We start from the raw sequence: 13,877 nt of genomic DNA, 5'->3' as shown, positions 1-13,877 counted from the left end.
GATGAAAAAAACGTCATTGTGACACTGTTCATTTTCTGTACGTGAAGCCTCATTCATTTAACCCATCATCATCAGGGTTCAAGGACTTTTTCACTCTCATTCGCTATTGATCAGATCTTAATCCTCCTTGGGGTCCATCGCCCCCAGGGTGAAAACTCACAGAGCAGCAAAGGATCTTCACTCTCCTCATAGAAACTGAAGCCTTTCCTTTGCTCATGTGTGCAGTCAATACTGACATCTATTTGCAGCACGCTTTGACTGGCCCTTGGTTCCTCTGAAATAGGCAGTGGTGAATTCACTTGTTGGTGCTTGAATTCCTTGCTTTTGTAACGAATGCCTAAAGTTATTAAAACTGGAATAATCTTAAAAATACAAATTCTGTTCCATCACATATTCCTCTTTTAATTTATGAGTGTTGGGCAGTGAAATTGCTTCAATTATGTTGCAGTTGACCTTGCTACTGGGTTTTTTACACTCCAAGTATCCACATGGCTGAATTTCAGCTTTTAGCACTTCAGGTAATGTTTCATTCTTTCCTACACTGTTTGCAGCTTACTGCAGGCAGAACCAGAAACTTTGGGAGGGGAAGAAGATCCTGAAATCCAGAAGGTGATCCCTCTATAGATACAAAAAGTGGCAGATGGTTCCCTGTGATGATGGAATGGGACTTTGAGCAACTCAGATAGTTCTATCGTGTGGCAGAACACCTGCATCCCAAGGGAATGCTAATGAGGAGGAAGGACAGAGAGTGAAAAGTCTATAATGCATTTAGGTTGAACTGGCTTAGATGTTTTTTACTGCTGAGATCTACTGTGTAAATCCCGATTGTGTATCTGATCTACCAAGTGTGATTTGGGAAGTCAGCATTTGTGGGAAGCTGAATTTGGGTTTGGGGTCCTATCAATACTTTTTATGAGGGGTCCCAATTAAGCTTCGTGTTCCCTGACCCCTAGCAGCCCTCTCATGCAGAATTTGTGGAGGAAATATAGCCACAGACTTCCCACCTGACTGTTATACCAAGGGACTCAGCAAGTCCCAGTCTCTCCTGAGTAGGCTTTCAGAAGCAGGATCAGTAAGCAATGGGGTTCCAGCATAGCTGGCCTGGCATTCGCCAATGTCGCAAAGTCTTGCTGCTGAACTCCTCTCACCTGAGTCCACTTTAGGTCACTGTGGGCTGCTTTTCTTTACTACTACTAGACTACTGTTTTAGTTCCCTACTTCACCACTGCTAAATAAGTCAAACTTTTCCCAGTAGATTCCTTTCAGTAATTATTTCCGTGCTCTGGTTATTTCTTACCATAAGGATGAATCATGAAATAGGAGCAAAATACCCTAATTAGCCACTTGCAGTTCAGAGCCATACACTTTGCTTCTTTCACAGTTTTCTGTGTCTTCTGAGATGCCTACCAGTTAAGTAGATGCCACTGAGATTTCAAACAATAATGTTGTCTGCTGGAGTACTGACTTGTTTGCTTTCTGAAGATATTTATGGCCATTTAGCTTAGACATTTTGTTTAGCATGCAATAAAGCCCTTTGCCCGATTTGCTTCCACAGGTCTCCAGCAGTCAGAACAGTTTGGAATATGACCATTTTGATAAAGAACTCCCTTTTCCATGTAATTAAGAGTACTAAACACATGGTATGAGCCTCAACAGCCATGAAGCTAGCCTATTCAAAGCTAAGCACTTTCTGCTTTTGGACTTGTAAAAATCAACAGAAAAGTTCTCTCCTCCTTCAATAAGAACATGTTTTTCAAACTCGACATCTGTCTTAGCAGCTATTATGTTGTACTATATTACTAGCATTCAAATTGCAGAAACACCCTGTCATGTAAAGGACTCCAGGACGCCAGACACTGAACAACAAAGAATAAAAGCCTGGTGACTATTTTTACTGAAGGAATATGTCAGTTCAAAGTGCTCTCTAATACTGCTTTACTTCTTGGAATGAGACATCTCTTAATTGTCCCTGTTTTTTGCTGCTGACAGAAAGAAGGCCAGTCCAGAGCTTACCTCATTGCCCAGGAGCTGATGTCTTCAGAAAAAGTGTGAGTTCATTGTTACAACCTAAAACTGAAGCTACGCAATCCAGCCTTCAGCATTGGTTTGACGGCAATTAATAAAAGTTTGTCTCTTTCCCCAGATACGTGGAGATGCTCCAGCTGTTATGTATGGTAAGTAAATAATTTTAATCACTGAAACCTAATTGTTCTTTTACTTAGCTGCAATTTAGAAGACATAAAAGCATTGAAGGGACTGAGGTGAATTTGAGGAGGAATGTCTTACTGTGAACCATTGCAAAGGAATATGTCTGCCACTAATCTGCTCTTGGTACAGATCCTCAAATCTAGCATTTGTCATTCACAGGGAAAAGTGTTGGCCAACAGTGCTTGCTGGGGGTCTGAGACTGGTGTAAGATGCAGAATAAACCTAGTGCAGAGAAGGAGACGGTGATAAACAGGGGTGAACCCTCTCTCTTCAGAGAGAGGCAGATAGGAGCAGAGCTATGAAGCATGGGGATTTGGTTTGAGTGGATTCACTCTGCTTCCTTTTAAGCTTCTTTTTTTTGATAGTGCAACATCACTAATATCCAGTGTGGCCTGGATATCCACACTGTGACACAGGTAGTCACCATGGGCAAAATACGGACTCTGGTGTCAGAAACTCATGAGGCAAGACACACAAAGAATCCCTTGTAGTGCCTGATAGAGAGCCCTTGCATGGTATAAACCCACTGGTGGCTTTGTCCCGGAGGGCTTTTTGTCTCTTTAACAGAGCTGTCACTGCTTCCCTGGAGAGTGGTTCACAGCTTAGATGATAGCCTCGCTCTCAACATCTTTCTTGGCTGTTAGTTGCAAGGCAGCAGGGAATAACAGCCACCACACAAAACATGCCCACTTCTGCTTGGAAAGAAATTCCCTGAGAAGGCAAGAAGTAGCCCCAGGTTGTCCTTGGAGGACACCCCAAACCCTAGCAGTGGACAGGAACTCTGATGGAGAGAAAAGTAATGAGGTCAGCGTTGTATTGCTGCCTGCTCGTTGTGCCTCTCAAGCAAGCTGCCAAAGCTTTTAAGAGCCTTCTCAGGCTTGGGCAGCAGAGGCAGAAGGGCAGCCTTAAATGTGATGAACACCTTGTAGACGATTGCATTTCAACAAATCAGAAACTGCCAAGCTGGTCAGCTGGGAACCAAACACTTTGAGAGACTTAGCTGCTTAGCTGGAGTCTACCAATATTTTGATAAATTGGTGATAACCTGCCTAGCCATTTGCCTCATCTGTCCTGGCTTTCCTATGATTTCTCCACAGCCAAACACATTATTTGACACTAGTGAGACACAGTAGTAGTTATCCATTGTCCCCTGGGGAAGCCGGGGTGGTTTCTTCACCTGTGGACTACAGGGCTTCTGATCATTAAGAATACCCACAGAGCTCCTTACTGAAATTAAGATTTCCAAAAGTATCATCAAGAAAAAAAAAGAGAAAAGCCTCTGCCAGCTTCTAAAAATAGAAGGGAAACATACACACAGGAAATTACCATGTGCAGAGAGTATTAGCCGCTCTGCACCTTCATTAGATGCATCCAATTAAAACATTCTTAATGTATTTAATTTTCCATTTCCAAGTACATTTGTACTTTGGTACATTATGGACAGCATGTAAATGCAGGGCTGAACTAGAGTGCATGTACAGTCCACTGTATTCAGTGGCGGTGTCTAGGAGAGGCCTCTCCTTTGCATTATATCTTAGCATTTTCCATATACCTCTAGGAGATAAAAGTGACTCACTAACATGGATTGAAAAATCTTCGATATATAGATCCAAATCTTGCGATGCACTTCAGTGCCTTTAGCCACAGCATGAATGGCTGCACACCCTCATGGCTGCTATAGCATCATGTTACTGTCAGGCTGCCTTGCCTATGCTGTTGCTGGGCCACGAAAGGGATGCTTCAGGACTTTCCCAGTCCCTTCAGGACTTACTTTGCCCTTTTCTCCTTCCTCTGGTAAATCCCTATGTGGTGAATTTGGCTCTCAGGCTATGCATGTAAATGAGTAATTTATGCATTTTCACAATAATCCTATTTTCTGCCTGTAGAAATCATTTGGAAGGAACAGGAAATGTCATTTTTGCTCTCTTTTCCAAGTTGACAACTTTAACATGGGACAGGGGGATTCTGGTTTATATCTTTGCTAAAATTTTTTAGTTTAGAAACACTTATGGAGGCAAGTGCATGCTGCTCCCCTCCAGCTGGATGGACTCCAAACTGTTGGTAATCCCTAATAAAAAGAATCTTCATAACAATTACAGCTCATAGGTTAGTTAGGGAAAAACTCTGCTTGATTGCTAATTTTATCTGCTGCAGTGCTCCAGAGCTGGCTCAAAGATATGAGGGAATGAAAACAGAGAGTTTTCCTGGCTTGACTCAAAAATCCTGCTCTCCTGTTGGGGAACTCAGACACTTTCTAAGCAGAAATGTTTATTATAGAAAAGAAGTAACATTACCTGGCCTGCCAGTCCTGGAATTAAGATTTTAAGGCATGAGGGAAATTGGCTCTGTTTTAATCATACTTAATCACTAAGTTTGGATCAGCTGGTTAATTTATCAGGGAAAAGATACTGGTAATAGCACTCCTATGACTGGGCAAGTTCTTCTACTTCTATCAGTCATCAATTTTAATTGGAAGCACTTGTTTGGTTTCTATATATATGTTTCAGTCCTGTAATGGAATATTCCACTGAATCCTATTTTGCTGGGATTTTGTTTCCCTGCCTGCCCATCCCACTGGAGTAGAGGGATATTATGAGTGTTTTGCATATGCTTGTTATTTCCTTAATTATGAAAGTTAGAGCACCAAAAGAGGAGCTAAAATTTCAGATTAAAATAAGAGAGAGCGCTCAAGTAAACCCTTGAATGAATGCATTGGTGTGCAAAGTTAAGCCTCTTACAGGTTGTGAAATGTCAGGATCACTGTAACAATGCACTCTTAGAATCATAGAATCATAGAATCGTCAAGGTTGGAAAAGACCCTTAAGATCATTGAGTCCAACCGTCAACCTATCACTGCCAAGTCCATCTATACCATGTCTTCAAGCACCGTATCTATCTGTTCTTTAAATACGTCCAGGGATGGAGACTCAACCACTTCCCTGGGCAGCCTGTTCCAATGCTTGACCACCCTCTCGGTGAAGAAGTTTTTCCTAATGTCTAACCTAAACCTCCCCTGGCACAGCCTGAGGCCGTTTCCTCTTCACTTTCCCTGTCCCAGTTCCCATTGTCTCAAGTTAGAAAGTTCAGAAAGATCTGCATCAATTTTAGGATGAGATTTTGGGTGCACAATTTTGATTAATGATTTTCTTCTGCAGTGGAGAAGTATCCTTGTCCCATCACCGAATGCATACACTCCTTTAGGGGCTACTGGACGCTTTTTTCAGCAGAGTCAACAAGGAAGTTTCTCAAATAAGATTTAATTGTCTCTATGAGTTGGCTTTCTAAGTAGTGAGGATGTGTGAATGGCACCTGGGTTAGAGATTGAGGGAGAAGAGACAAACAGCCAGTCTGTTTTCACACTTGGCTGCTAGTTCAGGCACTCCTTAGTTTAGAAGAGATCAAAAATCTTTATGGGAAAAGGATCAGAGGGTTCATTCTGTGTTTTATTGGGTGCCTATAGCCCTAGCATACCCCATCTCTACTGCTATAGGCTGATGTCTGCATGATAGCTACCTACTGCAGTGGCATTCAGAAATGATCTGCAGGTTTCTCTGTTGCAATCATGTTCAATTTAGAAAGCCATAGTCCCACGGTTCCTGTTACCTTTCCCACCCCAACTACTGTTGGATCTTTATATTCACCTGTCGCCCAGTGTATTATTCCAGAAATCTAGAAAAACCATTACCAATTTTACAACACGTAAGTCCCTCAGGCTACAGGGCTATTATTGCCTAACTGAGGCTTTTCAATACTGTCACAGTGCAAAAAGTTACAATGAACTAATTACTCCTTTATGCATATCTGAATAGCTTTAGGAATAGTCACATCAGTAAAAAATTGTGCTTCGCTGTGCACTCGCTGTTGACACAGGTCTCACTGACAGATGTCATAAGCAACCACCAGTGATCACAAAGTCACCAAACTGCCCTCAAGGTACACCACCCCATTCGTGGCCAGTTAGGACCAAAGGCTTCCTCGACAGCATATCTCGGCTCAGGCAAATATATCTCTTTGTTCCCCATCACCAACTTTCTCAAGGAAACAGTTTCTAAATGCTCATCTTCAAGTCTCAAGTCTCATCTTACATAAACCCACATGTCGGTAAGAAAGGCAAGGAACTAAACCACACCCTAGCTGCTTTCAGAAAGGAAAAAAAGGCTTTTCTTAAGCCTGCAGCAGGAGCAGTTTCCCATCTCATTTCCAGACTTGGCTGGAGCTGCTATTCATTCAGCATAACAGAATCTGTTTGGCCTTTCAGCAGAGACTTTAATAAATTGATTGATTGCCAAAACGATGACATTTCCATACACCCACTCTGCTATTGAACTGAAAGAGTGGAAACATTGTGTTAGCTCACAAACTTGGTATCAGTTGGTGTGGTAGTAGTGATAATAATCTAAAGGGTTAGCTGTTATTTGCCCTACTCAAAGGTAATGCAATTCTCTGGAGCAGGGAGTTAGTTAAGAACTCATTCTGGACTGAGCAGATGGGACTGGCAGGGCCTTGCAGTCCAAGTCCCTGATCTCTTGGTACTAACAATTTAGTTTTCCAGAGTTGATTAGTCTTTGCATTTCCTTCAGGATCATTTAATCCTCAAACTTTGTCATTCGTTTCTCCTATTTTTCTTCCCCAGTAACACAGGCTGCACTTGTTATCTTTTTCTTAGTGCTTGCTCCTGAACAAAAATGCTGCAGGTTGCTTTCTCAGGCTAATGTTTCACACATCACCTTTGAGGACCAAGAGTCTGGTTTATTTGCTTCCTTTCAGCCAGTCTGTTTCAAATGACTTTACTAGATGTACACAAATCAAACTTAGTGTGACTCAGACTGCCTCAGGATCCCAGTCTGTATGGGATCAAGCATTTGCTTGATAGTGTACCATGTTCACATTTATTTTGTCTTTGGCTCTTGTACATAAAATCACCTTTTTTGTGCATAAACCCCTTTGAAATCATTATTGCTTCCCTCCAAGGCATCTACTGAATTAAGGTACCTAAAAGGACAGCTCTGCACTATAAAAACACCAGGCCCAACACCTCCCTGTTCAAACAAAGTTGATCCTGTTTCCTGGTTTGCATTTTCCTCATAACAATGGGCCACAATTCTTAGAAACTCCAAGACCCAGATTTATGCTTCCTCAGCATTTGAAGATATGGATAAGAATATGATATGAATAGATAAACCATGCCCTGGTTCTCCAGCCTTTGGAGCAGTTTGGGATCCAACCCTGCACTGGGCATCCTAAGGCTTCTGACTCCAAAATAAATCTTAGGAAATAAAAAAGAACAAAATCATCTTAGTGCTCAAGTCACTAACTCAGAGGTACCTAAATGCAGATTATCATGAAGGCAGGCTCACTGGTTAAACTCTACTTTCAGAATTCTTGTGGGCAGCATGTTCTCAAGAACAAAAAATAAACATCTGATTTAGGAGCCACTATGACATGTTAGACAAAACAGAACTCCATCTTTCTAATTATTTACACTTCCAGTGAATGATTGGCTGAGCCTTTTTTACTACTGTAAATTTCTTGGATGCTGTTCAAAGTTCTGCTGGACCAATCAAGTCATTACTTTCCTAATTAAATGCTTTAGTGAATGGAACGTGCTGGCTAAATGAAGAGCTAGCTGGCTGTTAGACCCTATGAAGCTCTTATGAAAGCCTAAAGATGCACTGTCACAAAAGAATAGCCTTCCCTTACTATAGGCTGGCTTTTTTCTCATTTATTTATTCATTGTTGTCTTCATCGGCAGTGGGAAAATAGCTATGTATCGGCTAGGGAGCTTCTGCAGCGGGAATGTTGAGCCAAAATAGCTTTCAGATAATCTGTATATCTCTTAAAAGGAGAGGGAAGTCACACTAGCACATTTGGCATCAGGACAATTCCCTGGTAACAAGCCCCACTGATACAGTATTCGCAATGCATACTGTACAGCTTGCCAGTTCTGAAACTCATTTGCAGTGTTTTGGATGAATGTGTGTATTTGACTGCGTGTGAGTGTCTGTTGAGGTCAGGGTTCCTGACCTAGATTGTACCCTGCAATGGCAGGATAAGAGACTAATTGTGTCTGCTGCGATAGTATTTTCTGCTGTTCATCTAGCATTGTTTTTGCTGAGCTCAGTAATGAGAAATTTGGGAAGATCACTGTTCGGTGCAGATCAAGGGTCACTCACTCTGCTACAGGAGATGTGCCACTTTTTAATTCAGGGGTGCCACTTTCACTTTCATCATTAGGAAAGAGGCTGCTGGCCATAATGAAGATACCTCCAAGAATCACCCATGAGTCAGACTTGGCTCACAGCGTACGGTACAGCATCTCATGCCTGCATTCAGCTTTAATAACAACTCTCTTCTCCCCCGTTTGAAGTCTTTGCCCTCCCCTCAGGTGTAAGGCTTAGATGTCCAAAAGAGCCTTGGATCTTGCAGTATGCAGTATCTGTTGAACCCACCTTCATTTTAGAAGTGAAAGTGGTTGTAAAAGCCTGTACTATTTTATGCAATCAGTGGAGACTTCAGTTGTATAAAGTTTGGGCTGCAGTAAGATTTCCTGTTGTCCTCCCTGGCCCACTCACAAAGGGTCAAATATGCTTACTTCCCAATATTACCAGTTCATTAACATATCAGCATGACTTGGGAAGCAATTACAATTCTAGATATACATGCAAAATGATTTTTGGGTGCCTGTATGTTTCATTATTTATTGAAAAGTACAGACGTCCGGATGCCAGGTGGGAGTTGTGGCATGAGCAAGGCAAACGTGCTGTGTGCAGACATGATTTCTGCAGCTGAAGTGCCAGTATCCCCACCTGGGGACTGAGGCAGAAAAATGGCCATGGTTTTCCAATAATGTATCTGCTCTGTACACTCCCTTTTTAGCTTTTTTTCTCAGCCCTGTTCCCTAATGGAAACCCACACATCTCCACAACTAGAATTCTCCTTGAAAATTGTAGAAATATCCTAGGTGAATTTATTCACCCATCAGTCCTTTCCTGTTCTTTAACATAGAGTAGAGGTATAAGAAGGGAAGCTGATTCAGCCATGACAGCATTAGAGATCAGACCTTTGGTTGGTATAAATTTATATAGTTTTTCTCTGGCAGGTAACTGCAAGAACAGGAGATGATTAGCTGCTTCAAAGCACTGCATCAGACTCCTTTTGAGTTAAGATTTCTTTCCCTCATTATCAACATCATGAAGATACTTCAGAATCTGGGAAGCAGTTGAGCTCTTCTCTGCTTCGTGCTTTATTGCAGGTAGAAGCTTCTTTTCTTCCAGTGAGACGATGCAACAAAGAGCAGGTAGAGACTTTGCTTCAGCACCCAAGATCTGGAACATACTGCTTAGACTGCAGGCATTCAGAGCTTTTCTAATCCAGCCACAGAATCTAGCAGTGTGGTCCTTCTAGTATAATGGGCACTTTTTGGTCACAGAAATACTTTTCCTTTCAGATATTTCTCTCGAACTGTTAAAGTGTGGCTTTGCTCTACAACCACCGTCTTCTACTAGAAATTCACAGTTTCTGGCTTAAATGCAGGCCTGATGCTGGGAACACAGTGCTGAGAGCCAGTGAGAAGGAACCTCCATTCCTACCTGCAGAGCAACTGCTGGTCAAACTGTAGGACTGTAAATTACTATTGGCAAAGCCAATATAATGGTGTTGTACTCCCTTCTCCTTCTGTTCTCCTGCCATTGTAGTCAATACGCAAGAACTAGGATTCCATTATGATTGGATTAGCATTTTATACACCACTGCTTTAGAAGATGAACAAATAACAACAGAAAACCAAGGAGATCTAGCAGCTGATCAGCATTTCTTGACCAATTTTAAAAGGTTTTCTTTCAGATAGAGCTATCTGTTTAGCTACACATTTAAGTCAAAATCTTGACTTTCTCTCCTCCAGTCTACTCACCTTTCCAGTCTACATAGTTGCTTTCAGCCTATTGCAGGTGGCAGAAACATCAGCTTTTTACAGTGAAGGTAGAGGCTGATTTCAGTCCTAGTCCTATTGTTTCCTAACTACTGCTACTAGACTGGTCACAGTAGTCCCTGGTTCCCCAGGGATGATCCACAGGCCATTGGATGAACTGATCTAACTCGGCCTATTCTGTTATACACAGAAAAAGCAAACAGATATTCTGGATCCGGACTGAATTACTGTACCCTGGATTATTTTCAAGTAGAAGTTAAAGAAGAGAAATCACCCAACATAGCAAATATATACGGGCAGTTTTTTCTCCTGGGTAAACTGCTTGCCTGAAGCAGTGGTTTAGCTGACGAGAGATTAGTTTGCCTTCCTTTCACTAGGGTCCTGCACGGTTAAATGTTCTCAGGCTAATAAAGGCTAACTGGCAGCAGGACTGAAATGCAGAAAGGACCACATTATGTATGGGATGTATCCATCTTGCAAAATGGCTGTTGATATGCATACAGGATTGCTACAATTGATTTTTGCAGCTGGACTGCAAAGCATATTCAGCCCCATACTGGAGAGATTTAATACACAACCTCACCATTTCTGCATGTGCTCACAAAATCCTGGAAGCAAAACCCAGAACTAACTCTTGTCCCATTAACTACCCCTTTTCCCTTTGGATTAGAATATCACATTTCACATAGATGTTGAATCCTGCAGAGAACTTTCTTGCTAAGTGCTCTACCAAAAACCTCTGGCTGCTGGCATTGCTCACTCCTTTGAAAGAGTACCTGGAGGTAACTACCTGCTACAAAGATTTCCAGGTTGCTGATCCCAGGTAAATTGGGCTACCTTTCTGTAGCCCTGAGCCAGGTACCTAAATCTTTTTTTCTTTTTCCAGAACTCTCCTGTAATCACTGTTTCCTCTTAGCATTGGCAGGCACTGCCAGCATCTCTAAAGCATCTCATATCCCAGCACCCTACAGTGAGCCTCATCACCTCACAGAGGGTATCAGATTCTACTGCAAGAGCCAATGTGACAGTTGTTTTAGGCAGTGCTCCACATAAACCATAAGGTCTTATTGAAACTAACCCCGCATTCTTCCTTGTCTCATGCCCTTATAACAGGCTCCAGGTTACAGTCCCCATTTCCAGCAAAGAAGTCTTCAGAGGCATTCTTGGGGAAAAAAATGTAACTTGTGTGTTAGTGATGTGCACAAATAAAAGAAGAAAAAAAACCCAACCAACCTTTGTGGCTGTGGGTTTTGATCCTCTTTGCTTCACTTAATTATTTGTAGGGTTTATTTCAGGGATGTTAGGGATTTGGCCATTGGATGGCTGTAAAGGGCTTATTTATGGGTGCCCAAAATGTAATGAAAAGTTTTATGTTTCAAAAATGTATTTTTACAGCACAGTTGCTAACCTTCTATGTCACCTAGCCAGCTTGGGTTATGCTATCACATGCACGCACAAACACTGGTGCAGGTGGAGGCATAAGATAGGAGTGAGATCTGTATGCTCATATACCTGTGGATGAGACTGAGCTCTGTGGCCATCATGCCAGAGCCTCGAACTGAACGACTTCAGTTCAAACTTCTGTTCTAGGAAAGTTTTGACCCAGGAGGGAATTATATGGACTCAGCGTTTGGTACCTTCTGTGTTTAGACATGGGGCTTGGGTGACAGACTTGGAGACCTTCAGGTGCCATGATTGATTAGAGTTAGTGAGACTGTAAAAGCACTTTGCGTTTGATTAATGGCTTCCCAGGCACTCAGCATCTTCAATAGTGACATAATTATTTTTTTAATGGGTGTTCATAGTGATTACTGTTATGCTGCAGGTTTTTTATTAATCATTAGGAAGCTGGCTATCCAGGCAACTGGAATTAAATAATTTGTCTGAGAATTCATTATAATCAAAGGGGCAGGCAATTAATGACTAATTAAATCCACTGAGATGCTGTGGGAAAGGAGTGTTAATCTTGTTGCTCATCTATGGTGGAAAGTGGACAGATACAGAGCTGTTCGATGTTAATTTGGAAAAGATGACATTTCTATAACATAATAGGTTACTTAAGCACATCAGTGGTGAACTTACTACAGCTATTCACTTCCCCAGGCACAATAAACTGAAAGAACCCTTTGGATTCTTTCCCTTTCCCCAGTCTGGATTAATTATGATGACTGAGGACTTTGAAAGGTTGCAGCTTCCTTTGAGTTAGGAAAAGCATCCAGAAGATGGATCGACTGGTTTAGTTGGTTGGAAAGCCTCTGGAGTGTACGCTGGCTGAAATACGTAGTTAGATAGGCTCACTCACACACCAGAAAAAACAGGAGCTGGAAGAGCACAGCATTGGGATTATTTATGGTACTGGGACAGGACACATTGTGGAACTCAGACCCAGATAATTAGGAAACACAATAATACTCCTTCAGAAATTTTTATGATCTTCTTTTATCCAGGATATAGTTAGTCAAAAAGGAAATTGTCATCCTGATCTTTTTTTTACCTAGTTCTAGTGGCTTTTCAGAAAACAAATGCTTCATCTGTTATAGTTGCTATATGTGCAACTTTCCTTTTGGCTAGTATCTGTTAGATATTCCAGTCATTCCAGTTCATAGTGAGCCAGTGTGTACATTGCGGTTGACATTGTTACAACAGAAAAGCCAGGAATGAATCCGAGGAGACTAAAAACTGCTCTTGCCTGGAGTCAGTTCCTGCTGGTGAGGAGAGAGGAATTTTGAAGTTCTTTGCCCAGAGGCTCTCCTGATTCTTATAGAACGTTACAGTAGGACCACAGTCATACCAACCAGATCCCCAGCATGCTGAAATCAATACAGCTACCTTGATTTAATCAAACTGAAGCGGACTATCTAATGTAAAATATGGATCCCCAGTGAAACATACTCTGTTGAGTTGCTCATACCTGGACATTAGCAAGTTTCATAGAAAACAGTTCTTTCAGACTCCTCTTTAATTACTCCATGTACTTATAAAACTTACCTAGACAGAAGCCAGAGTAATGAGAAATGCCATGGTAAATCCCAGTATGGCCCAGGGAAGTTCATAATATTGTCCCTAAAATTTCAGGGAAGAGAATTTGACTTTTTGGCAATAGGTTTCATGATCACTAGATCCTGACAGAGGAAGATACTCAACCTATCCCATCCTGGGTCAGGGCTGGATAGAAACAGCTTGGCGTCTTTCAATGAGCTGTGTGACCTTGGAGGTTTCTTTTTATCAAGCCCCTGCTTCCTTTCACAGCACATTTGGCCACATCACATACAGGGGGGTAGGAGGCCAGGAAATGGTCTCTGAGTGGAAAAATCTAGCTGCCATTTCGATTAACTCACCCAGCAGAATCACCTTCTCAGTGATTGTTAGAGCAGCTGCATTTTTATTCTGATGAATTGGCTTCTACGGGCAGACAGAGAATGTTTTTAATATATCTTTGAAAAAACATTAGTTTTAATAATAACTCACTGTTTGCATAGTAGTGTGTGAAAAAATATATTCACAGCATGGATCTGGCCAGACTGGTCAGACACTAAAGCTTTCCTTCACACTAGATCTTGGACTGAAGCAGAGCTCAGTGCGAACCTGCTGGAAGAACAACTCCTGGTGTGATGGCCTTAGTCTGACAAGATGCAACCAGGGCTTTAACACCAGCTCTGCTGCGACTAGATGCTTGGGCTTTGTATGTGGTTATGAGCTGCCTGACCCTTCATGAGATCACCAAAAGCCCCTTCTGGGACTT

The 13,877-nt window shown here is 41.9% G+C and overlaps 1 protein-coding gene across 2 annotated transcripts in view; it reads left to right on the top strand.

Annotated features, from left to right (window-relative positions):
* Positions 1 to 13,877, top strand: part of FGD5 (FYVE, RhoGEF and PH domain containing 5) — a 118,096-nt gene that overhangs the window by 57,678 nt on the left and 46,541 nt on the right. For both annotated transcript variants that reach the window (XM_087744645.1, XM_087744643.1), the window contains exons 4-5: positions 1,990 to 2,048; positions 2,144 to 2,174. In XM_087744645.1, the coding sequence (XP_087600771.1) occupies positions 1,990 to 2,048; positions 2,144 to 2,174 (90 nt within the window). The remainder of the gene's footprint in view (positions 1 to 1,989; positions 2,049 to 2,143; positions 2,175 to 13,877) is intronic.

Source organism: Nipponia nippon, unplaced genomic scaffold (genome assembly GCF_047370975.1).
Source record: "Nipponia nippon isolate SJK-2023a ecotype South Korea unplaced genomic scaffold, ASM4737097v1 scaffold_9, whole genome shotgun sequence".
Classification (NCBI taxonomy): domain Eukaryota; kingdom Metazoa; phylum Chordata; class Aves; order Pelecaniformes; family Threskiornithidae; genus Nipponia; species Nipponia nippon.
The sequence above is the reverse complement of the archived record's forward strand: the minus strand, read 5'-3'. Positions and strand labels throughout refer to the sequence as shown.